General features: G+C 46.4%; 2 protein-coding genes across 2 annotated transcripts in view; one reads left to right on the top strand and one right to left on the bottom strand.

Annotated features, from left to right (window-relative positions):
* Positions 1 to 3263: 3263 nt before the first annotated feature.
* ERG28 (ergosterol biosynthesis 28 homolog) lies at positions 3264 to 10798 on the top strand (the record flags this gene model as incomplete). The annotated part of the gene is made up of 4 exons (XM_080707913.1): positions 3264 to 3396; positions 6230 to 6320; positions 10202 to 10320; positions 10719 to 10798. 4 exons carry the CDS (start codon positions 3264 to 3266, stop codon positions 10796 to 10798), a joined length of 423 nt encoding a protein of 140 aa, XP_080564039.1.
* Positions 10799 to 16489: 5691 nt separating this feature from the next.
* Positions 16490 to 23158, bottom strand: part of FLVCR2 (FLVCR choline and putative heme transporter 2) — a gene marked incomplete at its 3' end in the record, with an annotated part of 59414 nt that continues 52745 nt past the window's right edge. The window contains exons 9-10 of the mRNA XM_080707429.1: positions 22704 to 22759; positions 16490 to 16555 (exon numbers count right to left, since the gene is read on the bottom strand). Of these exons, the coding sequence (XP_080563555.1) occupies positions 16490 to 16555; positions 22704 to 22759 (122 nt within the window). The remainder of the gene's footprint in view (positions 16556 to 22703; positions 22760 to 23158) is intronic.

The following is a 23158-nucleotide window of genomic DNA, read 5'->3' as shown; positions in this document are numbered from 1 at the left end:
CTTTTAGAGTTAAAACCTCCAACCGAGGAAGGAATGCCAACCTTTCCTAGGATCCCTGCAGAGCGAGGAAGGATCCAGCTCCCCGAAGGAGATTAAGGACACGCGCCTAGAGGGAGTCCTGGTCCTAAAGAGACCTGCCCTCGGCCCCACCCCCGCTCACCCCAAGCCCAGGCAAGCCGGCGGGTGGATCTCGGGGAAGGACGCGGCGACCCACCCGGCGCGCCCGGAAGCCAACTGCTGCCCGGGCTCTGCGAGCGCAGCGCAGCCGACGGCGCCCGCCCAGCCCTGGGGGCGCACCTCTCTCGGGTAGGGGAGCGCGCCGGCGCAGGCGTTTACCTGTCTCATCTTCCCATGGCTCGGGCAGGCAGGCGAGGACCGCGCTCTGCGCCTACCTTCCTCCTCCTTCCCCAGCCGGGCTCACGGCAGTCGCGGACGGCTGCTTCCCCCGTTACTACAACAACCAACAAGCAACCGCCCGCTCGGAGGCACTGCGCAGGCGCCCGCCACCCGGCGCTGACAACGCCCGCGGCCGGCGCGGACTGATGGCGTCACCGCCGCGCAGCGGGGCGCAGAGCCCTGCCTTTAGCAGCTGCGAACCCAGGCTCTTCTTTTTTTGTTGTTTTTTTTTTTTTCCGCTTTTTTTCCCTCCGCCCCTAAGAGGTTGACTCCAAAGCCAGAGCTCCGCCACGCTCAACAGGATTTACTGCGCGAGCGGCGTGCTGGGGGTGGAGAGGCTTAGGCAGCGGCCACCGCTGATTGGCAGCCAAGGGGTTCACTCCCTATCTCCTGCTCGAACAAAAAACGGCACAGCCAATCAGAGCAAGAGCTGACCGAACCGACCCAATCCTGGAGCCCGGCTGAGGCCGGGGGCGGGAACAAATGGCTCAGGTGGACTTGGGGCTGGAGCTAGCCTGGGGGAGCTGGTTTGCTGCTACTGCTACTGCTGTTGCTGCTGCTGCTGCGGTGCTGGGTGCCTAATCGCCAGGTAGGAGAATTTGGAAAAGAAAGGTGTAGGTGTCTGTGTCAGATCTGATTCAGAGAATCTGAAGATTATGGGGGAAGGGGTTGCCTGGAAGGCCACCCTTTAGGGGAAAGGGTCCGAGAGACAATGACAGGGGGAGGTAGAAAGATAAGGCTTGGTAAATTCAGAGAACAAATGAAGGAGCAGCTGCTGTGAATTTAGCTCTTTGTAAAGAGCCATCACTTTTTCTCATGAAATTATTAATACCTTTTAGGTAGACATGTGAATCTCCATTTTACAGATGTGGGAACCGACACTACAAAGTGTAAACGACTTGCCCAGGGGCACTTGGCTACTAAACGGTAGGGTTAGGATAGGAATCCCGTTCACCCGACTCTAAGATTTAACATTGCACCCATGATGGGCTGGGCGGGCAAATTTGGGAGATGGGTGTTGTATACTCTGGGAGGCTGGAAAATAGGGTTAAGGAATTGGCAGAGCAATTCAAAAGTGATCAGGTTCTGTCCTCCTCTGCTCTCTGCTGAGATTTCTAAGACCTCTGAAATGGAAGTCGTAAGTTCTGCTGGGCCGGGGCGGAGGAGGGTATCCATTCAGCTTTTCTAATTCTGGGAGGAGACTTTTGATTCCTAATGAGGGGGTGAGAAAATGGAGAGGTAGATCTAGACCCAGGCTGTAAGTGCTTGTGATGTCCAATCGACCCCTATTCCTGCTGGACTTGGACAGAATCTACCTTTGAGACCCACGTTTCCCTGAGAGGTTCATCAGTTCACCCTACTTCCTCTAGAGTTGCATGCTGTCTTGGGCCATTACTGACTTTAATGTCTGTCTCAGCAGGGTAATGTGGGACCAAACTGAAACTTCTGTTGCCAAAGTGACAGAGGAAGCCTGATCACTTATTAACCACTTCAAGCTCAAGAGCTTAACCTGACAACAGATAAGCCATGGGCCAGAAAATAATAATGAAAATGGGAAGAAGCTGTTCCCTTATTAGAGTCGTTACATGGGATTCATTTAAATTAAGTTCATGGAAATCACTACTCAGCAAGGGTTGATCTACACAATTTTGGGGGGGAAGCATATATCCTAGTTGCATTTTCTATGCAACTTGAAGGCAGAAATAGATATGGTATGCTTGTCTTCCTCAAAAATGGAAACTTCGTCCAAATAGTCTCAGTGAGGTGGTATTGCACAGAGTCCAACAGACCACAGTTGTATCGTAACTTTGCCCCATATTAGTTGTTTAACCATAAGCAAATCACTTAACTTCTCAGTTCTAATCACCATCTCTAAAATGCAAATACTAAGAGTGTCTGCTTACCTTGTTGGAAAGATTGAATGAGATAATATACGTTAAGTGCTTGGAACAAGTGTCCAGTAATAACTGGTAGCCAGTGTAAATTTTCTTGCACCCAACGCCAAAATTGCTCATGGTTCTCCATATAATTTTCGTACTAGTTCTGAAGTCACAGTGGTTTACCAATTTTTAACTTTTGTGTTCTAGTCTATGAAGTGTGTTGTATCCGAGAACCAGAGTAGAGAAGATCTAATGCCATCACACCCTAGGTTCCACTCAGATGTATAAGGCTTCTATAGGTGTGGAAGGATGTGACCAGGCAGGTACCTGTGAGTTGATTAATAATCACCTTTGAGCCACTTGAACTGCAAAGGAATGGCATAAAAAGATAAAGATAAAGGAGTAATTGTTCCAGCCAAGAGAAAAGAGTTGAGTAATATATTATATATTGGAGTAATATATTATATTATATTGGAGTAATATATATTGGAGAAATTGATTAAAGATAAATACCATGCCACTTAACACAACATTTACTGTTCATTTACCACTATTAGCGTGACCAAGTATCGGTACCAATTTCCATGATCCTTACATAGAAATCCACTCTATTTGTACACCTCCTTTTCTTCGATTCTTGTTCTCTCAATTTTATTTCGCTGGATCTGTTACTTCCACCTATTGTATTAGTCAACCTTTGTCTCTCTGAGTAAAGGTCAGCATACTTTGGCTTAGAATAAATATTCACAGGCAGCAGGCTAACCCTACAAAGTAAGAAGAGTACATTGAGAAAACTGGGGTTTGTGGACACAAAGGTCTTGGAGAGGAATTTATGAAGTGATTGGCCAGCTAAGCTCGGTACAGCCGTCATGAGTCTGATACGGTTAACCAAAGAGGAGAGCGTGTGATTGAAGTAGGTTAGCCTTCATCATCTGGTGTCCTCTGCCTTTGTTTCCAAGGCAAAACACCCTCTCGGGCTTGAGAGTCATGAGCCGTTTCCTAAACGTGTTACGAAGCTGGCTGGTCATGGTGTCCATCATAGCCATGGGGAACACGCTGCAGAGCTTCCGAGACCACACTTTTCTCTATGAAAAGCTCTACACCGGCAAGCCAAACCTCGGTAAGAAATGCATCCTATGTAGCAGTGGCTCCCAAGCCAGGCTGCACATCACAACAACCTAGAAACAAACACAGGTCCCATTTCCCTCTCCCCATCTAATTATTGAACCTGGGAGGGGCCCAGGAATCCAGTTTCTAAAACCTTCCAGGTGAGCCTGTCGTGATGGCGCACCCTTGTAATCCCAGCGCTTGGGAGGCTGAGGCAGGAGGATCGCACATGTTCGAAGCCAGCCTCAGCTACTTAGTGAGGCTCTCAGCAACTTAGTGAGACACTGTTTCCTGTTTCCAAATAAAGTATAAAATAGGTCTGGGAGTATAGCCCGGAGGTAGAAAAGCTGCTGGGTTCCACCCCCAGTACCACCAAAATAAATAAATAAATAAATAAAACCTTCCAGGTGATGCTGATGGTGCCCGTATAGCCTTTGGGATTCACTGGGGTCACAGCCTTTGTGGAAAGCACTTGCTCTTTTCCCCCAAGCTTCTCTGGATACCGTTTCATTCATTTTACGCTGCCCTGAACAGTGGGTATGTACAAAAACCTTACAAGGGCAAGTGAAGAAGTTACTCGGTGACACTGGGAAGCCCCACTATTTTGCCATCAGGAAGCTTTGCATAGTATCTCGGCAACCTCTTCAGAAATCAGGTCACAGCACACATGGTTTACATGCTGTGTTACAAGTGGACGTGATTACTCTAAGGTCTTCCCAGACTAGCCCTGAGCAGATACCCCAAATCCCTCCAGTTTGGTCTCCCAAGAAGAAATTGAGGAGGTTCTTTGTGACATTTGTGCCTCCCTGAGGCTGTGTGCTGGGAGCATTTCTCCACTGCAGCTTGAACCCCCCCCCCCATCACGTCGACACGGGGGTATGCAGTAGCTGTCAGTTCTGTGTCACATTTATAGCTAACCCAGATTCAGGCTCTGATCTAGCTCATCTTTCTGCAACATCTGGTATAAAATAAATTAAGTAGGTTAAGGCTTATTTTGAACAAAGCTTATTTTGAACAAAGCTCAGATGTAATAGGAGTAAAGAACCTGAAAGAATGAGCAGAAACCTCAACTGTGCCCCTCGATGGTCACAGGTCCCTAGATAGTTGCACAGGGTCTTAGAGGTTACCTGGTTTGGCCCTTTGAATTTAAAGTTGACACAGAAAAGCCCAGAGGTCACGCATCTTTCTATAGGTCACGAGCTGAGCAGAACCTGTGTGGGCGGGGGAGGAGACATCCAGAAATGGAGGCTGCCAACTCCCTTGTGATGGGCTGTCATGGTACTCTACTGATTGTAGCAGTGTTCTGGAGCGTCTCGTAGTATTTCATTTGATCCTAATCAGGTCAAGCCTCGTAAAGTACTCCTCTTGAGTAGCTCACAAACTAGAGAGATTTCCTCAGTCTTCAGAAAAGCTGTTAAATACCTCCCTCCCTCCCTCTTCTTCTCTCTGTGGATGGAACTCAGAGGCATTCTAACTTTGAGCTACACACTCGCCTTGAACTTATAATCCTCCTGTTTCAGCCTCCCAAGTACTGGGATTATAAGCATGCACCCCTGCACCTGACTCTGTCAGATTGGTTTTTAAAGAATATAGCCCACCATGGGTGGTGGTACATGTCTGTACCTAGGAGTTGGGATAGGAGGATCACAAGTTTGAGGCCAGCCTCAGCAACTTAGTGAGACCTGTTTCAGAATAAAAACTGTAAATAAAAAGAAGTAAAGAACTTAGCCTTCCAGGGCTAATGCTAGATATTTAGTTGGCATATGGAATTTTTCTCACTACCATTTAAAGGTCTTTGGTATGAATTTGGTAGCGTTATCTGGTTTTCCAAAGACTAGGAAATCCTTCAAGCCTGATAAACATGAATAGACCTTTCAGTCATCAATCTTATCCCTTAACATTTCCTTTGCTCAGCAAGAGATAAACCAGAAAAGGAAGTGGCTTCCCTTTCACTGTTTTGTCTTTTCCAAGACACTGGATACCTTAGATCAATGGCTACACATTTAAATCACCCCAGCAGCGAGTTCCTAGAAAATACTTAAACCAGGACCCATCTCCAGAGAATATGGTATAATTAGTCCAGTACCCAGGCCATGGTTATTTTCTAAAATGTCCATAAGTGATTCTTATAAACAGCTAGGGTCAGGAACCACAGTGGAATACGGCCCATACTTTCAGGACAGGATATTTAATATAGCAGTGGCAGAATGAGACACTGCTGAACAGAGAGGCCCCAGCAAAGGCAAAAAAAAAAAAAAAAAAAGAGTGCTTCGGTCCACTGCCTTGTGCACAGGAAGCCAGCCTGGGTCGCACTCTGTTCAAACAACCTAGATCTGGATTCAGGAAGAAACCCAGAAACTTAGATCTCTTAAAGAAAGGATCTTTCAAATGTCTAGATTGGTGCCAGTATCTCTGAGATCCCTCCTGGATCAGTATTGAAAGTCTACTGGCCTCCTAGGCGCCTTGTAGTAACAGCCATCCCTGTGGCATTCCCCAAAACTTGATCCAGACTCCCTTGGCTTCCGGGGGCAGGAGGTATAAACTACTGCAACCAGAGTGGCTTCCAGGATGAGAGGGTACAAATTACTTATTTGCCAAAGTGGATTCTTTGAGTTTCTGCTCTTAGAACTCCCCTTCCAACTGTAGACAAGTGAAGAGGGTCTGAGCAGTTCTCCTTCTGAGTTCTTTCCCTCCAGCCCCTGGGTGTGGCCCTAGAGCCTCCACTCTGCCCAGCCACAGGGAGTCAGGCTCAGCTCTCTCCTGTGAATCTCCAGTGTAGCAGGAAGAGTTTGGAAGGACCCCAGCCATCCCCTTCTCAGCACTCTTGCCTTTCTTCCACTACACAGTGAATGGCCTCCAAGCTCGGACCTTTGGGATCTGGACGCTGCTCTCGTCAGTGATTCGCTGCCTCTGTGCCATTGACATCCACAACAAGACGTATGTAAGGGAGGGGAGAGCTGTAGCGCCCTTGTGTTGGGAATCAGGTGCTGCCGTTGCCCACCATGTGGGGACCTGTTAAGCCTTTTACTACATTAGCCTAGAATGTGGATAATAAAAGGCCAGTAGGGCCCGTTCCTTCCAGGCCTAAAGAGCATAATGGGCCCGGAGGTAGAAGGGTTTCCAGGAACCCCAGTACCACCACAAAAAAAAAATCTGAAATTCTTTGGAACTACATAGCAAACTGGCAGTGTCATTAACCAGTGGTCTGTATCATACCCTTCTACTTCTTCACTAAAGAATCAGCCATTCTTCTGCTCAATAAATAGAGAGGTATGCCTTTTAGCTTCTGTTTGTTGTTGTTGTTTTATTTTTTATTTTATTATTATTTTTTTCAGTGCTGGGGATCAAACCCAGGGCCTACTGCATGGTAGGCAAATGCTCTACCACTGAGCTACACCCCCATCCCTGCCGGTATGGTCTTTTTAAAAAGAGTAGCCACCCACACGTACCTTTCTCACATTTCTCCTAAAGAAGCAGAAATGAACAGAATCTCAATCCGTAAAAAAAAAAAAAAAGGGGGGGGGCGGGGGGGACCTACAAAGGAAACTGCCTTTGCTTACGCAGAGTCAATACAATGCATAATGCTGAGACAGGTGTGGAATGTCCAGATAGCGCCATATCCAGCCCCGGCCACTGGAGGGGGCTCAAGCTTTCTTCCTGCGATAAACATCCCAAGCTAGAGGGAAAACAGGTTGCTCAGTTCACTGGGCGAGGCTGTCAAAATGCCAGCCTCACACTCAAATGTATTTTTGTCTTATCCAAGCTCTTGCATCTGGAGAAGACAGGAGGCGATCCTATTTATTGAGCCCCTCTAATTATGCCACAGCTTTCATGCATAAGAACTTGATTAGGTCTCTTTCTTAGCGGCCCTGGCAGGCAGGGATTTCCATTCCTCTTTTTGCAGATCTAAATATCAGAGATCCAATTAATTTAAACTCAGGAAGACTGGCTCAATGGGATTTGAATCAAGGTTATTAGCCCTTTGATTTCTCCAACTCTATTTTTTTTAATTTTTTTTTTATTTGAAACTGGTTTTCTCGTCCTAGATTGACCCATATTTTTAGTATGGCTTAGTGGAAACAGCCTGTGGCCAAAAGTGAAAAAAAAAGTATGTTCTGGTCTCAGTTTTGTAAGTAACGAGCCTTGCATCAACAGGTTCATCATGGACTTCCTCTCCACCTTGGTCTCTGCATCTATAAAGTAATACGTTCGGGTGGCTCAGGGGGAGGGAGGTTGAATCATCAGTTTAAAGACCTTTATGGTCATAAAGAGTTGCTGGTAGGCGTACGAGGTCTTTTGTTTGCTGTACTTTTGGAGTCAACAGACAACTCACATGTATCCTCCCCTCTGTAACCCGTTCATTTTTCCCTCTCTCCCAGCACAGGACAGCTGCAAGTACAGACTTGCTATTTTCAGAATTTTCTAGCCTAGGACTTTGATCCCTGCACTTCTGATGTACATCTGATCTTATTCCTTAACTAGAAATTTGAAATCCACACACACACGGACATGTTTACTCAGTGTATAAAAATGTGCACAGGCATGGTGGCACATGCCTGTCATCCCAGTACTTGACGCTGAGACAGGAGGCTAGCAGTTTCAAGACCGACTCTCAGCAACCTAGCGAGACCCTGTTTCAAAACAAAAAAAAAAGCCGGGCGTGGTGGCGCACGCTTGTAATCCCCGCGCTTGGGAGGCAGAGACAGGAGGATCGCGCAGGTTCGAAGCTAGCCCCGCGTGCTGGCTTAGGAGACCCTGTTTCCAAATAAAAATGCAAAAATAGGTCTGGGAGTGTAGCCCGGAGGTAGAAGGGCTTCCAGGAACCCCAGTACCACCAAAAAAAAAAAAAAAAAAAAATTTTTTTTAAAGAGCTGGGGGTGGCTGAGCATAGTGGCATGTGCTTGTAATCCCAGGATTTGAGAGGCTAAGATAGGAGGATTGTAGTTTGTGGACAGCCTCAGCTACTTAGTGAGGCCCTTTGCAACTCAGTGAGACCCTGTTTCAAAATAAAGAATAAAAAATAGGTCTGGAGGTATAGCTTGGAGGTAGAATGCCCCTGGGTTTCATCCCTAATACCACAAAAAATAAAAAAAAATTTTTAAAAATTGCTAAAGCTGGCCTCAATCCTGTGATCCTTCTATCTCAGCCTCCAAAGTCCTGAGATTACAGGCATGTACCATCACACCTGGCCTTTATTTCTTTATAATATTTTATTTCTTACCAAAAACGTATCTGAAATAAAAATAACCAGTTCATTCTAGTATGCTACAAATTTTATATTTTACTGAAAGTTCAACCCAGAGAGGCATTCTACCTCCAAAGTGCACCCCCAGCTTCTTTTTCTTTTTTCTTTTTTTTTTTTTTTTTTTTTTTTTTTTTTGGTACTGGGGATGGAACCCAGGGACATTCTACCTCTGAGCTATACCCTCAGCCCTATTTTTTATTCCTTAATTTGAAACAAGGTCTTACTGAGTTGCAAAGGGCCTCACTAAGTAGCTGAGGCTGTCCACGAACTGTGATCCTCCTGTCTCAGCCTCCCAAATGTTGGAATTACAAGTGTGCGCCCCACGCTTGGCTTCACCCCCAGCTCTTTTTTTAACTTTTAATTTTGAAATGGTCTTGCTAATTTGCTGAGGATCTGGCTAAATTGCTGAAGCTAGCCTCAAACCTCCAGTACTCCTATTTCATCTCAGCCTTCCTGGTTTTTATTTTTATTTTTATTATTATTTCCTAGTTGAAAAAAGGATATCACCAACTCAAAAGCTCAGTCATCCACTAGACTTTTTTTTTTTTTTTTTTTTTGAGGTACCGGGGATGGAACCCAAGGCATTCTACCTCCAAGCTACAGCTCTAGCCCTATTTTTTATTCTTTATTTTTTGAAACAGGGTCTCACTGAGTTTCAGAGGGCCTCACTAAGTAGCTGAGGCTGTCCGCAAACCGCAATCCTCCGGTCTCTGCCTCCTGAATGCTGGGATTACAAGCATGTGCCACCACACCTGGCTAGACTATCTTTTTCACCTCACAATCATAGCTGAGGAAGTAGTTCTTATACCATGGGGTGGTGCCCTGTCCTTCACCTAACCACTTTCTCACACTAAACAAAATAACACCTGCAAGCCAGTGTGGTGGCACACGCTTGTAATCCCTGCGCTTGGGAGGCTGAGACAGGAGGATCGCGCAGGTTCGAAGCCAGCCTCAGCTACTTAGTGAGGCTCTCAGCAACTTAGTGAGACCCTGTTTCTAAATAAAGTATAAAATAGGTCTGGAAGTATAGCCCGGAGGTAGAAAGCCTCTGAGTTCCACCCCCAGTACCACCAAAAAAAAAAAAAAAAAAAAAAAAAAAACCTGCAAAAGCATCATAAAAGCCCAGAGATGTCTTGCCCCTTCCCATGTATGAATGGCATCCACTATATAAACACTGACCTGCACATGGCTAGACACCTGCCAGGGAGGCTCAGACCAAAGAGTCTGCTAGTTTGAATGAGCAGAGTATCTTAAGCGCTTTTGGTCCATGATTGCATGCACTGCCGAGGATTGCCCTAATCCAGACTGCTTCCCTATAGCTGGCTTCTCTACCTCTAAAACTCAGAGGCCCACTGGCTGCTTGGACCGCTCTCTCAGATTAGCTTCTAAAACTTTTAGCTCCCACCTAGGTGATAACAGATCGAGGTGATCAAACAGCCAGGTGTTTCTCAGAAACAAGTATCCTTGTCTTCAGCCATAGTCATATCACAGGTGTGCATCAAGTCTGATACTTTCTGCTGTTCTGTGCTGAACAAGCAGTGACGGCGTCACATTTCTGTCTGCACCCTCATAGGCTCTATCACATCACACTCTGGACCTTCTTCCTCGCCCTCGGCCACTTCCTCTCTGAGTTGTTTGTATTTGGAACTGCAGCACCCACGATCGGCGTCATGGCACCCCTGATGGTGGCAAGTAAGCACCCAATACCCCAGTCCTCCCGCAACAACTGTCCCAAACCAGGGCTGGTGTAGAGAACAGACGTACAAGAATTACAGAACAGAGCCGGGCGTGGTGGCGTATGCTTATAATCTCAGTACTTGGGAGGCTGAGACGGGAAGCCAGCCTCAGCAATTTAGTGAAACTGCGTCTCAAAATAAAAAATAAAATAGGGCTGGGGATACAGCTCAAAGATAGAAAACTCCCCTGGGTTCAGTCCCCAGTACCACGCACACACAAAAAGTTACCACAGGTCCTGTGGATTCCATCAGGCAAGAGAGCTGGGGGCTCTTGTCTTAGGAGACTTTGTCTTAGTGATTAGGACATTCTACTCACTAAGTTTCATCTACCCTAATCTTTTCTCTGTATTTAAGGTTTCTCCATCCTGGGTATGCTAGTCGGTCTACAGTACCTGGAAGCAGAACCCATATCCAGACAGAAGAAGAGGAATTAAGGCCATGACACCACCTGCAGTACTTCTCCATCTTCCACCATTACTGTCTTCTTTCTCCATCCTCTCTGCTCTTTAATTTCTTCCTTTTAGTTCCATCTTTTCAGGCCCTTTATCCACTTTTAACCTCCTGAGTTTTCTTGGGTTTTGCATATATAACTTTAAAATTTTTAAGATGCACACAGGAAAGTATGTAACATATATGTACAATTTAAAGGATAATTTTAAAGTGAATATTCTAATGCCACCCAAGTCAAGAAACTGCCAGCCCCCCAGAAGCCAGTGTGCGTCCTTCCCCACCTGTTGCCCTCTCCTGACCTGGGAAGCCTGCCCTTCCCAGACTTCTGCTGCTTTTTTTCCTTTTATTTCCATTCCTTAATTTGACTTGTGTGGTGGGAACATGGGAACTGTGAAACTTTAAAGCTGCCGCCTGCCCAGAGCAGCTGTGACCAAGGGCTGCTTCAAGGGGCTGTCCACACACTGGCTCCTCTCTGCTGACCCAAGACTCTGAACCATCCCAGGGACAGGCAGTTCTTCTAAGAAGGGCTTCCCTCTGTATGAACAGGACCATGGCTCTTCTTTTATCTAGAGGTGGAAGAGGGTTGGAAGAGTCTGGGCTGTTTTTAGACCTTCTGGTCAGCTGTATTTGTGTAACGAATTTTGTAATAAATACAAAAACCCTCTGCTTTGATCAGTCTTTGTACTTTGGCCTCCACTAAAACAAGAGTCCCCCAGCTCTTTGCCTGAAAGAATCCTCTCTAGTAAGTAGGACAGCTGCTCACCCAGGTGAGCCCGGCGCCTCCTGCTCCTTAGAGTCACCTGCCCACTCGTATGTTTTAAGTCAAATCTTCCTCTTCTCCATCTTCATGATTCTAAGTTCACAACTCAACAGTCAGGACCCCTTCTTGTTTCCTTCCCAAAGAAGAAACAGATTCTTGGGAACTCAGGCACAGAAAGGAAAATTAGGCAAAACAGAAGCAGCAGCTGCATGATCATGGAAAGGCGCCAAGTAGGCCCCACAGATACAGCACCAGGACGGCTGCCCTTTACACACTACCACAGGGCCTGCCCTGGCTCGCCCTCCACACAGCGTGTGTTTTCAAAAGGCCACCCGACATTTCAACAAATAGTTACTGAGTACTTCTCCATGCAGACACTTGGCAAAGAGCAATGAAGAAGATAGGCAATACCCCTGCTCCCGTGGCCTTAGGTTGCAGTCAAGGTAACAGGATCCACAAGCCAGCCCTTGGAGAACTTCAAGAGGAAGAATTCTACAGAAAACAAGGTGTTTTACCAGATGCAATGGCACACAACCAGTAGTTGGGGGTCTGAGACAGGAAGACCATTGGTTTGAGGCTAACATGCATGAATATAATGAGACCTTATTTCAAAATAAAAAAGCTCAGAGGTAGAATGCCTCTAGGTTCAATCGCTAGTACAATACACACCAAAAAAAAGGGGTTTTCTGTTGTTGTTGTTTTGGTGGTACTGGGGTTCCTGGAAGCCCTTCTACCTCCAGGCTATACTCCCAGACCTATTTTTATATATATATTTAAATTTGGAAACAGAGTCTCTTAAGCCAGCGAGGCTGGGAAAAAAAAAAAATGTTTTGATCAAGAAAGGGTTGAGGAAGACCAGGCGTGGTGGCGCACACTTGTAATCCCCGCACTTGGGAGGCAGAGACAGGAGGATCACACAGGTTCGAAGCCAGCCTTGCTGGCTTAAGAGACCCTGTTTCCAAATAAAAATATAATATAGGTCTGAGAGTGTAGCCTGGAGGTAGAAGGGTTCCATCCCCAGTACCACCAAAGAAAAAATTAGCCAGGCGTGGTGGCGCATGCTTGTAATCCCTGTGTTTGGGAGGCGGAGACAGGAGGATCGCGCAGGTTTGAAGCCAGCTGCGCTGGCTTAAGAGACCCTATTTCCAAATAAAAATAATATAAAATAGATCTGGAAGTGTAGTCCAGAGGTAGAAGGGTTTCCAGGAACCCCAGTACCACGAAAGAAAGGAAGGAAGGAAGGAAGGAAGGAAGGGGTTGAGGGAGCCAAGCATGGAGCCAGACACTTATAGTTTCAGTACTTGGGAAGCTGAGATAGAATCACAGGTTTGAGGCTAGCCTTAACAACTTAGCAAGATCCTATTTAAAATTAAATTTTAAAAAAGGCTGGGGGTATACCTGAGAGGTAGAATGCCCATGGATTCAATCTCCAGCGCACGTGCGCGCGCGCGCACACACACACACACACACACACACACACACACACACACAAAGAGAAAGTTATGAGGGTTATAGACGTCAGGAATGGCTTGATCAGGACTTCAGCTCCACTTCTCTGATCCAGTTGTGCCCAGCTGTGTTGGCTTCCTTCTCAGGCTAGCTTCCTTTATGGTTCCCAAAGAGGATGTAGCAATTCCAGGCCTCATCCCTATAACGCTAGAAATTATTTTTTATAGAAATTATTTTTATAGAATTTTTTTTCTTTACCCACTCACAATGTAAACAGACAGGAAGAAGAGTGGACAGAGTTCACATTTAAGTGTAGGCCCACTTGGAGACCAGCTAAGAAAGGAGTGACAAACTGAGATGGATGTTCTGGGTTCTCTGCGTATGCGCCCTGTAGAAATGGGATTCCACATAAGCGAAGGGAAGACCCAAAAGAGCGACAGGTGACGTGGGCAAGAGATCGTAGCAGGTGGTGTGAATATTAGATTTCTTAGCAGCCCAGACTCGAGTCCCTTCCCAGATGATTTAAATTAGAACCAATGAGTTGTCTCTCTCCAGCCAAAAATTACTAATAAATATACTAGAATGTCATGGGCACAGTACAACTCTGTGGGAGAAATGTACAGACTGCTGTTAGCAACAGCAGACCAAGTGACAGGTTCAAAGTGGACACAGTCAGGAAGGGCGATGTGACAGTAAGGAGGACCATCCAGAAGAAAAACAGTAACAGAACTGTAGATGCTGGGACCAAACAGTGGACTTTGGCAGGGCAAGCTGGTGTGGGGCTGGGTGAGAGCAGAACAAACACTTCAGCCCTCCTTTGAGGCAGAGCCAGAAACAACACTGGGCTGTCTCACCAGCAGGCACATTCTGACTTGTGCACGTAGGGAAAGAGGTCAGGGTCACTTTGCTGGCCACTAAGTTGCAGTCTCCATATAAGCAGACAGGAACCTTTGGAGTCTCACTTTTAAAACAGACCAGCAAAGCTGAGCATGGTGGTGCACACTTGTAATCCCAGCATTTGGGAGGTTGAGACAGGAGGATCACGGTCCACAGAAAGCCTCAGTTACTACTTAGTGAGACCCTTTGCAACTCAGTGAGACCCTGCTTCAAAATAAAAAATAAAAAATAGGGCTGGGGGTGTAGCTTGGAGGTATAATGTCCCTGGGTTCCATCCCAAATACAACTAAAATTAATTAATTATTTAAATAAATAAAAGATAATGTTTAAAAAAAAAAACAGACCAGCAGGCTATGTGTGGTAGCACACATCAGCCATCCCAGTACTTAGGAAGCTGAGACAAGAAGATTGTAAGTTCAAGGCCAGCACATGGTAACTTAGTTTGACCCTGTTTCTAAGTAAAGAATAAAAAGAACTGGGAATATAGCTCAAAGATAAGAGTGCCCCAGGTTCAATTCCCAGATCTCATCCTATCATCCTGGCAGCCATGCCAACAGAGGACCAGCAGATGCCCCGGGAAATGCCACAGTCTGTGGTGGTTGTTCCTCTCTCCTATACCCTACGTCTAAGACGCAGACCTCAGAGATGTGTGATGACTTGGGGGAGCTACCGAACGTGTCTCTGCCCCACCAAATGACCAGGCAGGCTGCTTTGAGAATCCTTTATTGCTTTAAAACATCTGAAATTATAAAATGTGAATTTTTTTAAAAATAAAGCAATGGATTTGGTAAAGATGTCATTAATGCATTTTGAGGGGTTGAAGAATAAAAACTTTTCTTCTGTCAAAAAGTGAGGCGCAGTTCCCACCCCTGACACTCTCCATCAAAAGTGTGAGTTTGTTTTTTATTACAGACACAGTGCCTTCCTCCCATCCATCTCTTGGATCTGCCCACGTGCACACGCGTGCACACACACACACACACACACACACACACACACTTCTGTTTCCCCTGGGCACTGAGCCAAGTTACCCGAGCACGGCAGCCAGCCCAGGCTGCTGGCATACAGAGTGCAGGGTACTGCCCAAGGCCATGATCACAGCTGCTCTGCACACAGGAGAGATTGTCAAAACTTCTTTTCAGGAGACTATGAGTCCATGAGTAGAACCAACAGAAGGCTAGACAGGAATGGAGGGCAGCTTGAATTGGTTTTAAAGGAATTACCCAGCCCCTCTTTTTGGTACTGGAGATGGGACCCAGGGGTATTCTACCTCCGAGGTACAATCCCAGTTCTCCTTTTTTTTTTGAAACAGGGTCTTGCTAAGTTACTGAGGGTCTCACTAAATTGCTGAGGCTGGCCTCAAACCTGTGATCTTCCTGTCTCAGCCTCTTGAGTACTGAGGTTATAGGCAAGCACCACTGCACCCATCTGGAAATCCCTTTAAATTTAACATATCTGATAAATATTATTACCAGTGAGATAGGAGAGGGATTAGGTATGCAAATACTTTCCCCACCAGAGGTGGGATATGCTTAATCCCAGCAGGCTCAATGCTCATTTGAAGAGGTACCTTCCTTTCTACCCCTCTCCTCTCATTTCTCAGAAGCAACCCTGGATCTGTGAAATTAGAATGGTCTAGACTTGTCTTTAGTAAAGGTTAGAGTAAATGGGCTGCCATTTCCCTCTCTTTGGGATAAAATAAGCAATTTCGCTAAGGGCTATTTCCCAATGCCATATCAAGATGCAGGCCTACGAGTTGTCCTGTGACCCAAAGAAGTTCCTTGACAAGGACTTCTTTTGTGGGGAGAAAGGGGACCTTCCCATCTCAAGAGCTGGGCCTCTCAAATATGGACCTCCACAAACACACTCAGAAGGGAGCCCCAAGCACTTATTCACCTAGATAACCATCCCCCCCAAATTAGTTCCTCCTTCATGGCCACACAAAGCTTTTGCCAAGTTTATTGAGGTTTGGTCTGATCAGGTCTTAGGGCAGAGAGTTTGAGAGAGACCCCAACACTAGGCAAGAAGACCTGAGAGCCCTAACAGACTTGCCCTGGTGCGCGGTTTGATGGAGGTGGTTTGTATGTTGCTTCCTCTCTGTAGAATCTGACATTGGATGACCCAGGATGACCCCGGGCACAGCAGCTTGCCCTCCTTAGAAAGAACTGGGCTTCACATGAGGGTCTTAAGACACTAGAAAAAGTTATATCCTGAATAAGCTTTCTTCCCGTGATAATTTTGCAAGCATTCTCCGTGAGGGGTGGGAGGCAAGGGAGCAAGCCAGGATGGGCTCCAACACCCTCCACCAGCCTCTCCCAACACCAGCACTGTGACCTGGGGGGTGCGGAATCCCCTTAGTATCTGGTGAAAGGTGTGATTCCCCCAACTAAGCCAGCTAAGCTCTTGAGTGGGTTCCAGGAGGCAGAGGCACCGCCATGCCAGCCACAAATGTTCCAGCTGGTTCCCTCTGAAAGTTCATCCAGCGAAGATGTCCATGCTGGCAGTGAGAGCTGAGCTGAAGCAAGAGGTGGGGTGTTCGCGTTCCCTGAGTCGCTGCCACCTCTCCTTCTCAGAAGTGATCCTCCGATACAATGGTGGGTGGCTTGCTTATGTTGCTCTCCTCCTCCTGGACTTTCTACAAGGCAAAAAAGCAGACAGCGGTGGGTAAAAGGCACAGGACCCCACTCTGGCTGGAGCCTGTCGGTGACTCTAATCAGTGAGAGTCTAAGAGCCAGAGGCCACTGAGCATCGCCAAAAGCAGACAAAGGGGACAAAAGAAGCATCAACCCACCTTTCCGTAAATGCCCTCACACACACACACACACACACACACACACTCACCACTCATCAAAACACTAAAGGCCAACCACCTGTGATACCATGGCCACACAGACCATCCTATACCGAGTGCACTGTACTAGGCTCTCAGGATGCAAACAGAAGTAAGCCCACTTTGCCTCCCCATTCACAGCCCCAAACTCACATCCTCAAAGCTGCTGGAGGCGCCAGGTTTCCAGTCCCTCAAAATTTCCCACCACCCCCATTTGGAGGGAACCCCCAGCATGAGAAGTAGTAGTATAGTGTGCATAGCATGGATGCCACAGAGAAGTTGTTTTTTATTTGGTTTTTGGCACTGGGGATTGGGGTACTAGTACTGGGTGCCAGGGGCGTTCTACCTCTGAGCTACAAGTACCTTGGCCCTTTTTTTCTTATTTTTTTTTTATCCTGAAATAGGGTCTTGCTATGTTGATGAGAATCTCACTAAGTTGCTGAGGCTGGCCTCAAACCTACAATCCTCCTCTCTCAACCCTCCAAATACTAGGATTACAGTTGTGTGCCGCCACAGCCGGCTGAGGAGAGTTTTCTTTTTTTTACAAATTTTTTATTGAACATAAATGGTATACATTTAAACTATACTTGGTGCCCTCTCCCCCCCACCCCCATTTTCCCTTCCCCCCTCCCACCAATGGTTGTCCAGGGTAACCATGCCATATTCATAATTTTACACGTATTCAGATGTATGCCCTCATTAATCAAGTTCAGCCTTCCTCCTCTCTGAGGAGAGTTTTAAAGACAGCATGTGTAATTGCACATAAAGCTCACTGGCTGTCTTCATATGCTATGCATAGGGGGAAAAGCCTTGGAGGCGGTTTGGCCTTGGCTTTCTCAGGGAAGGGTGGCACAGGATTCATTTCAGCAGAAGAGTCTTCCTAGTTGCACTTGTTCAGTGGACTTGGAATTAAACGTGGCCTGGAAATGATCCTGTGGGGTCCCTGGGACATACTGCCAATGTGAGCACTTGTCAGTTGTTTTAAAAAATGCTTTGCCTGTTCCCACAATGAGTATTCTAAAAATCTAGGGGGACTTGGGCATAGACACAGCGCTGGACAGCCGACACCACTCAAGGCTTGGAAGAGCACTGCAGGGCCAAGCTAGTGCCAGTGCCAACTGGGCAGCGTGCTCTCTCCCTCGAGTGTCTCAGAGCCAGTTCACGGCAAGGGCCACAGCTGTAGGAATACAACCCTTCCACTTGGAGTCTTGCTAGCCTTTGCACCAGGTCAGCTCGGGCCTGGGGAGCCTTCATGCAGGCCACAGCTAACTCAAGTCAGTCAGTGAGACTCTCTCTCCCCTCTCTCTGACACATCCACACATGGGCACACATGAATGTACACATATGTACACACAGAACTCATACACACCTCCCTCCTCCAAAGCCATCTCCTAAAATTACAATCAGAAATGGGTTAGTAGGGACAAAAGCACAGCTCCTACCTATGTGTGTGGGGAAAAAATGGAAACCCAAGCCCAAAAGATTGTTAGTCAAGATCAGTTATTATCTCTGCCCTAGAAGTTCTATCTCTTTTTACTAAACTATACATCTCATCAATGTACAGAGAGAGCAGATGTGACTATATCTGACAATATATGTGTCTGCAGGTCTCCAAGTTACACTGACCCCCATGGGTGTGCAATGACAGGCCTCCAGAGGAGGATGCTCTGTGATGGCCACGGCTTCCTCACTGGGGTCAGCCCTAGCTGACTCTGACCCCACCCTTAGCACCAAATGGTCAAGAATGCTGGTCAAGTCCACAGACACAGGACAGTTGAGCACCCCTACAAGAACTGAAGGCTCCTACTCCTACTTAGCACTGTTTCCAATACCCCAGATTCAAGAAGACTTCAAGAAGCCAAGAACTCCGACCTTGACTTAAAAACCTGGACCATGTGCACAAGGATCTGACTGAAAAAATAGTAAAATACTAAAACAAAAGAAATAGTTGAGAAGATGGGAATTGTGTGTGTGTGTGTGTGTGTGTGTATGTGTGTGTGTGTGTGTGTGTAGATGTGTGTATATAAAGAGAGATCGATATGATGTTGTGGTAGAGTAAAATTATGTGGTGGAAAGTTTATATAGTTATGTTCAGCAGAAAATCGAGTAGAAAACGAAATATACAGGAGCACACCCAAAGATTACAGCACTGGAAAACGAACTAAAGGGCTAGTAGGTTATCTCTTGGAGGTAGAATTATAGGTGACTTCTATTTGTTTTCTTTCTGTTTGCCTACATCTGCCAATATAAACAGATTATAAAATAAACACAGCAAAATTTCATGTACTCACACAACATGTCACATTCCAAATTGAAAGCTTTTCACCAAAAAAATCTATCCTGTTTTATTACATACCTTTTCCCAGGCTTATTATATATTTATTGACCAAAGAGTACCAAATCATTACATCCTTATGCACATCAAGGTGAGCACCCCGACCCTCGGTGGCCCTCTGTCTGCCTGCGCGTCCAGAGAACATGGTTCCTGCTTTACAGCCTTCCCTGTCTCCCAGGGAATATCTTACTCTAGGCTCTTCCTTCCACGTGCCACCCGCTCCTTCCTGCCAACCTAACAATGTGATATCAGAGGATAAATAGTAAAGAACTAAGGATTCTCATCTAACTGCCAACACACACCCTTAACTGCTAAAAACACCTCTTGCAGATAACCATTTTTGCCCTAGAAAATTGGCAAAGATTTTTCAAAATGACAAATGCTCAGCATTGGCGCTCTATACACTGCCATTAGGATATACACTGGTGGTGCTATTTCTTCCTTCCTTCCTTTTTTTTTTTTTTTTTTTTTTTTTTTTTTTTTTTTTGTGTGTGTGTGTGTGTGGTGCTAGGGATTGAATCCAAGAGCATTCTATTTCTGAGCTATACTCCCAGACTTATCTTTGTGTGTGTGTGTGTGTGTGTGTGTGTGTGTGTGTGTGTGTGGTACTGGGGGAGGAACCCAGAAGCTTTCTACCTCCGGGCTATACTCCCAGACCTATATTATATTTATTTGGAAACAGGGTCTCACTAGGTTGCCGAGAGCCTCACTAAGCAGCTGAGGCTGGCTTCGAACCTACGCGATCCTCCCGTCTCAGCCTCCCAAGTGCGGGGATTACAAGCATGCGCCACCATGCCCGGCTTTATTTTTTATTTTGAAACAAGGTCTTGTTAAGTGTCTGAGGCTGTCTTCAAATGATCCTCCTGTCTCTACCACCCAAGTACAGGAATCACAGTCATGCAACACCACTCCTGGCTTTGACAGTATCTTTCTAGAAGGCAATTTAGTGACACATAAAATCTTGAAAATAGCCAGGCGTGGTGGCATGTGCCTGTAATTCTAGTACTTGAGAGACTCAGACAAGAGGATCACAAGTTTGAGGCCAACCTCAGAAATTTAGCAAGACTCTCAGCAACCTAGCAAGAACCTGTTTCAAAACAAACAAACAAACAAAAATAAACATTGAAAAGGAGCCAGGCATGGTGGCGCACGCTTGTAAATCCCATCATTTGGGAGGCTGAGACAGGAGGATCACAGTTCGTGGAGAGCCTCAGCTGCTTAGTGAGGCCCTTTGCAACTCAGTGAAACCGTTTCAAAATAAGGAATAAAAAATAGGGCGAGGGGTGTAGCTTGGAGGTAGAATGCTCCTGGGTTCCATCCCCAGTACCAAAAAAAAAAAAAAAGAAAGAAAGAAGGAAAGAAAGAAAAAGAAAGGGAGAGAGAGATAGAGAGGGAGGGGGGGAGGGAGGGAGGAAGGAAAGAAGGAAGAAAAGGACTGGGGGTGAAAAATTCCCCTGGGTTCAATATCTAATGCTGTAAAAAACATCTTAAAAATTTGTATGACCATTGATCTATACTGATTATTTTCTAAGGAAATACTATACACTAAAAAGCATGCAAGCTCGGTGTGGTAGCTCAGAGGCAAAGGCGTGCCTAGGAGGTATGATGCCTTGGATCTCATTTCCAGCACTGTAGCATGTGTGCGCGCACACACACACACACACACACACACACGTATACACACACAAAGAAACAGCCTCTAACATATTAGATACAACATTATTTATAACAACCAGAAAAAATCCTGATTAACAAGACAAGAAAACTGTTAAACAAATCATAACTTATCCATATAATGGGAAGCTGTGCCGTCATTAAATATATGCTGTAGAAGACTAGTAGCCTGATAGTGTTTTCAGTAAATAAAAAAGAAAGAGTGGATTCCATTTCTGCTCTTAAAAGGAAACAATCATACCCACACTCATATGCACTCATATGCACACTCATATCCACAGTCAGATGTGAAACATGGTGGCATCTTATCTCTAGATGATAGGATGATAACTTAACTTTTAAATCTTGTACACTTCCTAGGTCTTTGTACTATCTCTGTAATAAGTATGTTGTTTTGTTCTTTTAAAAAGAAATATCTTACTTTTACTCCTCCTCAGATTTGATATTCCTTACATCTTTGCTCAGAGCTGATCCCTAATGTACATGTGTGCATGTGTGTGCGCATACGTGTGTGTGCATGTGTGTGCGCATATGTGTGTGCATGTGTGTGCACATATGTGTGCGTGTGCATGTGGGGGTACTGGAGACTGAACCCACAGAAGTTCTATGTCTAAGCTACACCTCTAACCCCCCTTTTTTTCAAAACAGAGTCTCACTAAGTTACCACATGCTGAAAGCAGAGATCAAACTTGTAATCTTCTTATCTCAACCTCCCAAGAACCAGAATTACAGGTGAGAGCCACTGCACCTGGTTTGATACCTACCATTTTTATTGAAGTGGTTTTCAGCTGATCAGAGCAGGTGGGAAACACTTTTCTGCTCTGGCTCACATTCCCGGTCCTCTCCCCTCACCACATGCTTCCATCTCTTGTTCCCAACTTGCCCTTTAGAGCCTCACTGCCAACGGACTGGCTCCATCCTCAGGGCCCTGCCTAGGGGGTGTCACGTGCCAAGAGAACCCTGCCCTAGAGGCACCACTGCCATGACAAAGTGGTCAAGCCAGGCTCCCACTTTCCCTCCCCTGCCACTAAACCCAGCCCCACAGGAGTGGAGCCAGGGATGCAGGACTTGACTCAGGATCCAGGAGGCGGGCACTGCTTGGCAGACAACAGTGGTGTGCTCTGGGGACCACAGTAGGGGAGTCAGGAGGAGGATAGGAAGCAGAAGAGCCCTGAAAAGAATAGCAGGAAAGCCCAGTGTGGTAGCACACACCTGTAATCCCAGTACTTGGGAGGCTGAGATAAGGAGGATCGCAGGTTCACGAGCAGCCTCAGCAACTTAGTGAGGCTATCAGCAACTTAGTGAGACTCTGTTTCATTTTTTAACTTTTTTTGGGGGTGGTACTGGGGTTCCTGGAAGCCCTTCTACCTCTGGGCTACACTCCCAGACCTATTTTTACATTTTTATTTGGAAACAGAGTCTCTTAAGCCAGCGCGCGCGGCTGGCTTCGAACCTGCGCGATCCTCCTGTCTCTGCCTCCCAAGCGCGGGGATTACAAGCGTGCGCCACCACGCCCAGCTGTGAGACTCTGTTTCAAAACAAAAATAAAATAGGAGCTGGGTGTGGTGGCACACACTTGTAATCCCAGTACCTGGGAGGCTGAGACAGGAAGATTGCAGGTTTGTGGCCAGCCTCAGCTACTCAGTGAGACTCTGTTTCAAAATTAAGAATAAAAAAATAGGTCTGGGAGTATAGCTCAGAGGTAGACTGCCCCCCTGGATTCAGTTCCCAGCACCACACACACAAATCATCATCATCATAGCAGAAAAACAAGGCCAAATGCCCACCCAGGAGACCTTTGGGATCCATGTATGTAAGAGGTTGAGCCAGTTTCACGGCACCACAACACCAGTCCCTTTGGGAGCTCCCCAGGGCCCCCCGATGCCACATCCTCATCACAAGCCCAGGCCCCAGCTGGGCCCCACCAAGTTTCCACATACTCACAGTCTCGGGATATTCTTTGTTTGCCTTTTGCCTACGGAGATCCGCCCTAATGAATGCTGAGAAGGGAAAGGAAGAGTGACAAAGACAGACAGTGACCCCCACTCTCCTCAGGGTCATGGGAACCCCTAACTACCTCAGATCTTCAAGGGAGCTAGGGGCACCAGCACCTGGTTCAATAAAGCCCCCAGGACCACTGCTGTCCCTGGGAGGCACACATCATTAAGGCCACTGGCTAACCCTCATGGGTCACTTATATTTGCCAAAGCCTTAACACACATCGCTATAAACATCACAATTTACAGATTAGGAAGCCGAGGCACCTAGAGGTAGGTCCATTTGCCCAAGGCCAACAGCCATAGACCTCAGCTTCAGTTTGACATTCAAACTGGGTCTCCTAGATCGATAGTCCATGGTTCTTCTACCAAAACATGTCACACCCCTTCAAGCAGATTTCC

The sequence above is a fragment of the Muscardinus avellanarius genome (genome assembly GCF_963383645.1).
Source record: "Muscardinus avellanarius genome assembly, chromosome: 12".
In the NCBI taxonomy this organism is placed as follows: domain Eukaryota; kingdom Metazoa; phylum Chordata; class Mammalia; order Rodentia; family Gliridae; genus Muscardinus; species Muscardinus avellanarius.
The sequence above is the reverse complement of the archived record's forward strand: the minus strand, read 5'-3'. Positions and strand labels throughout refer to the sequence as shown.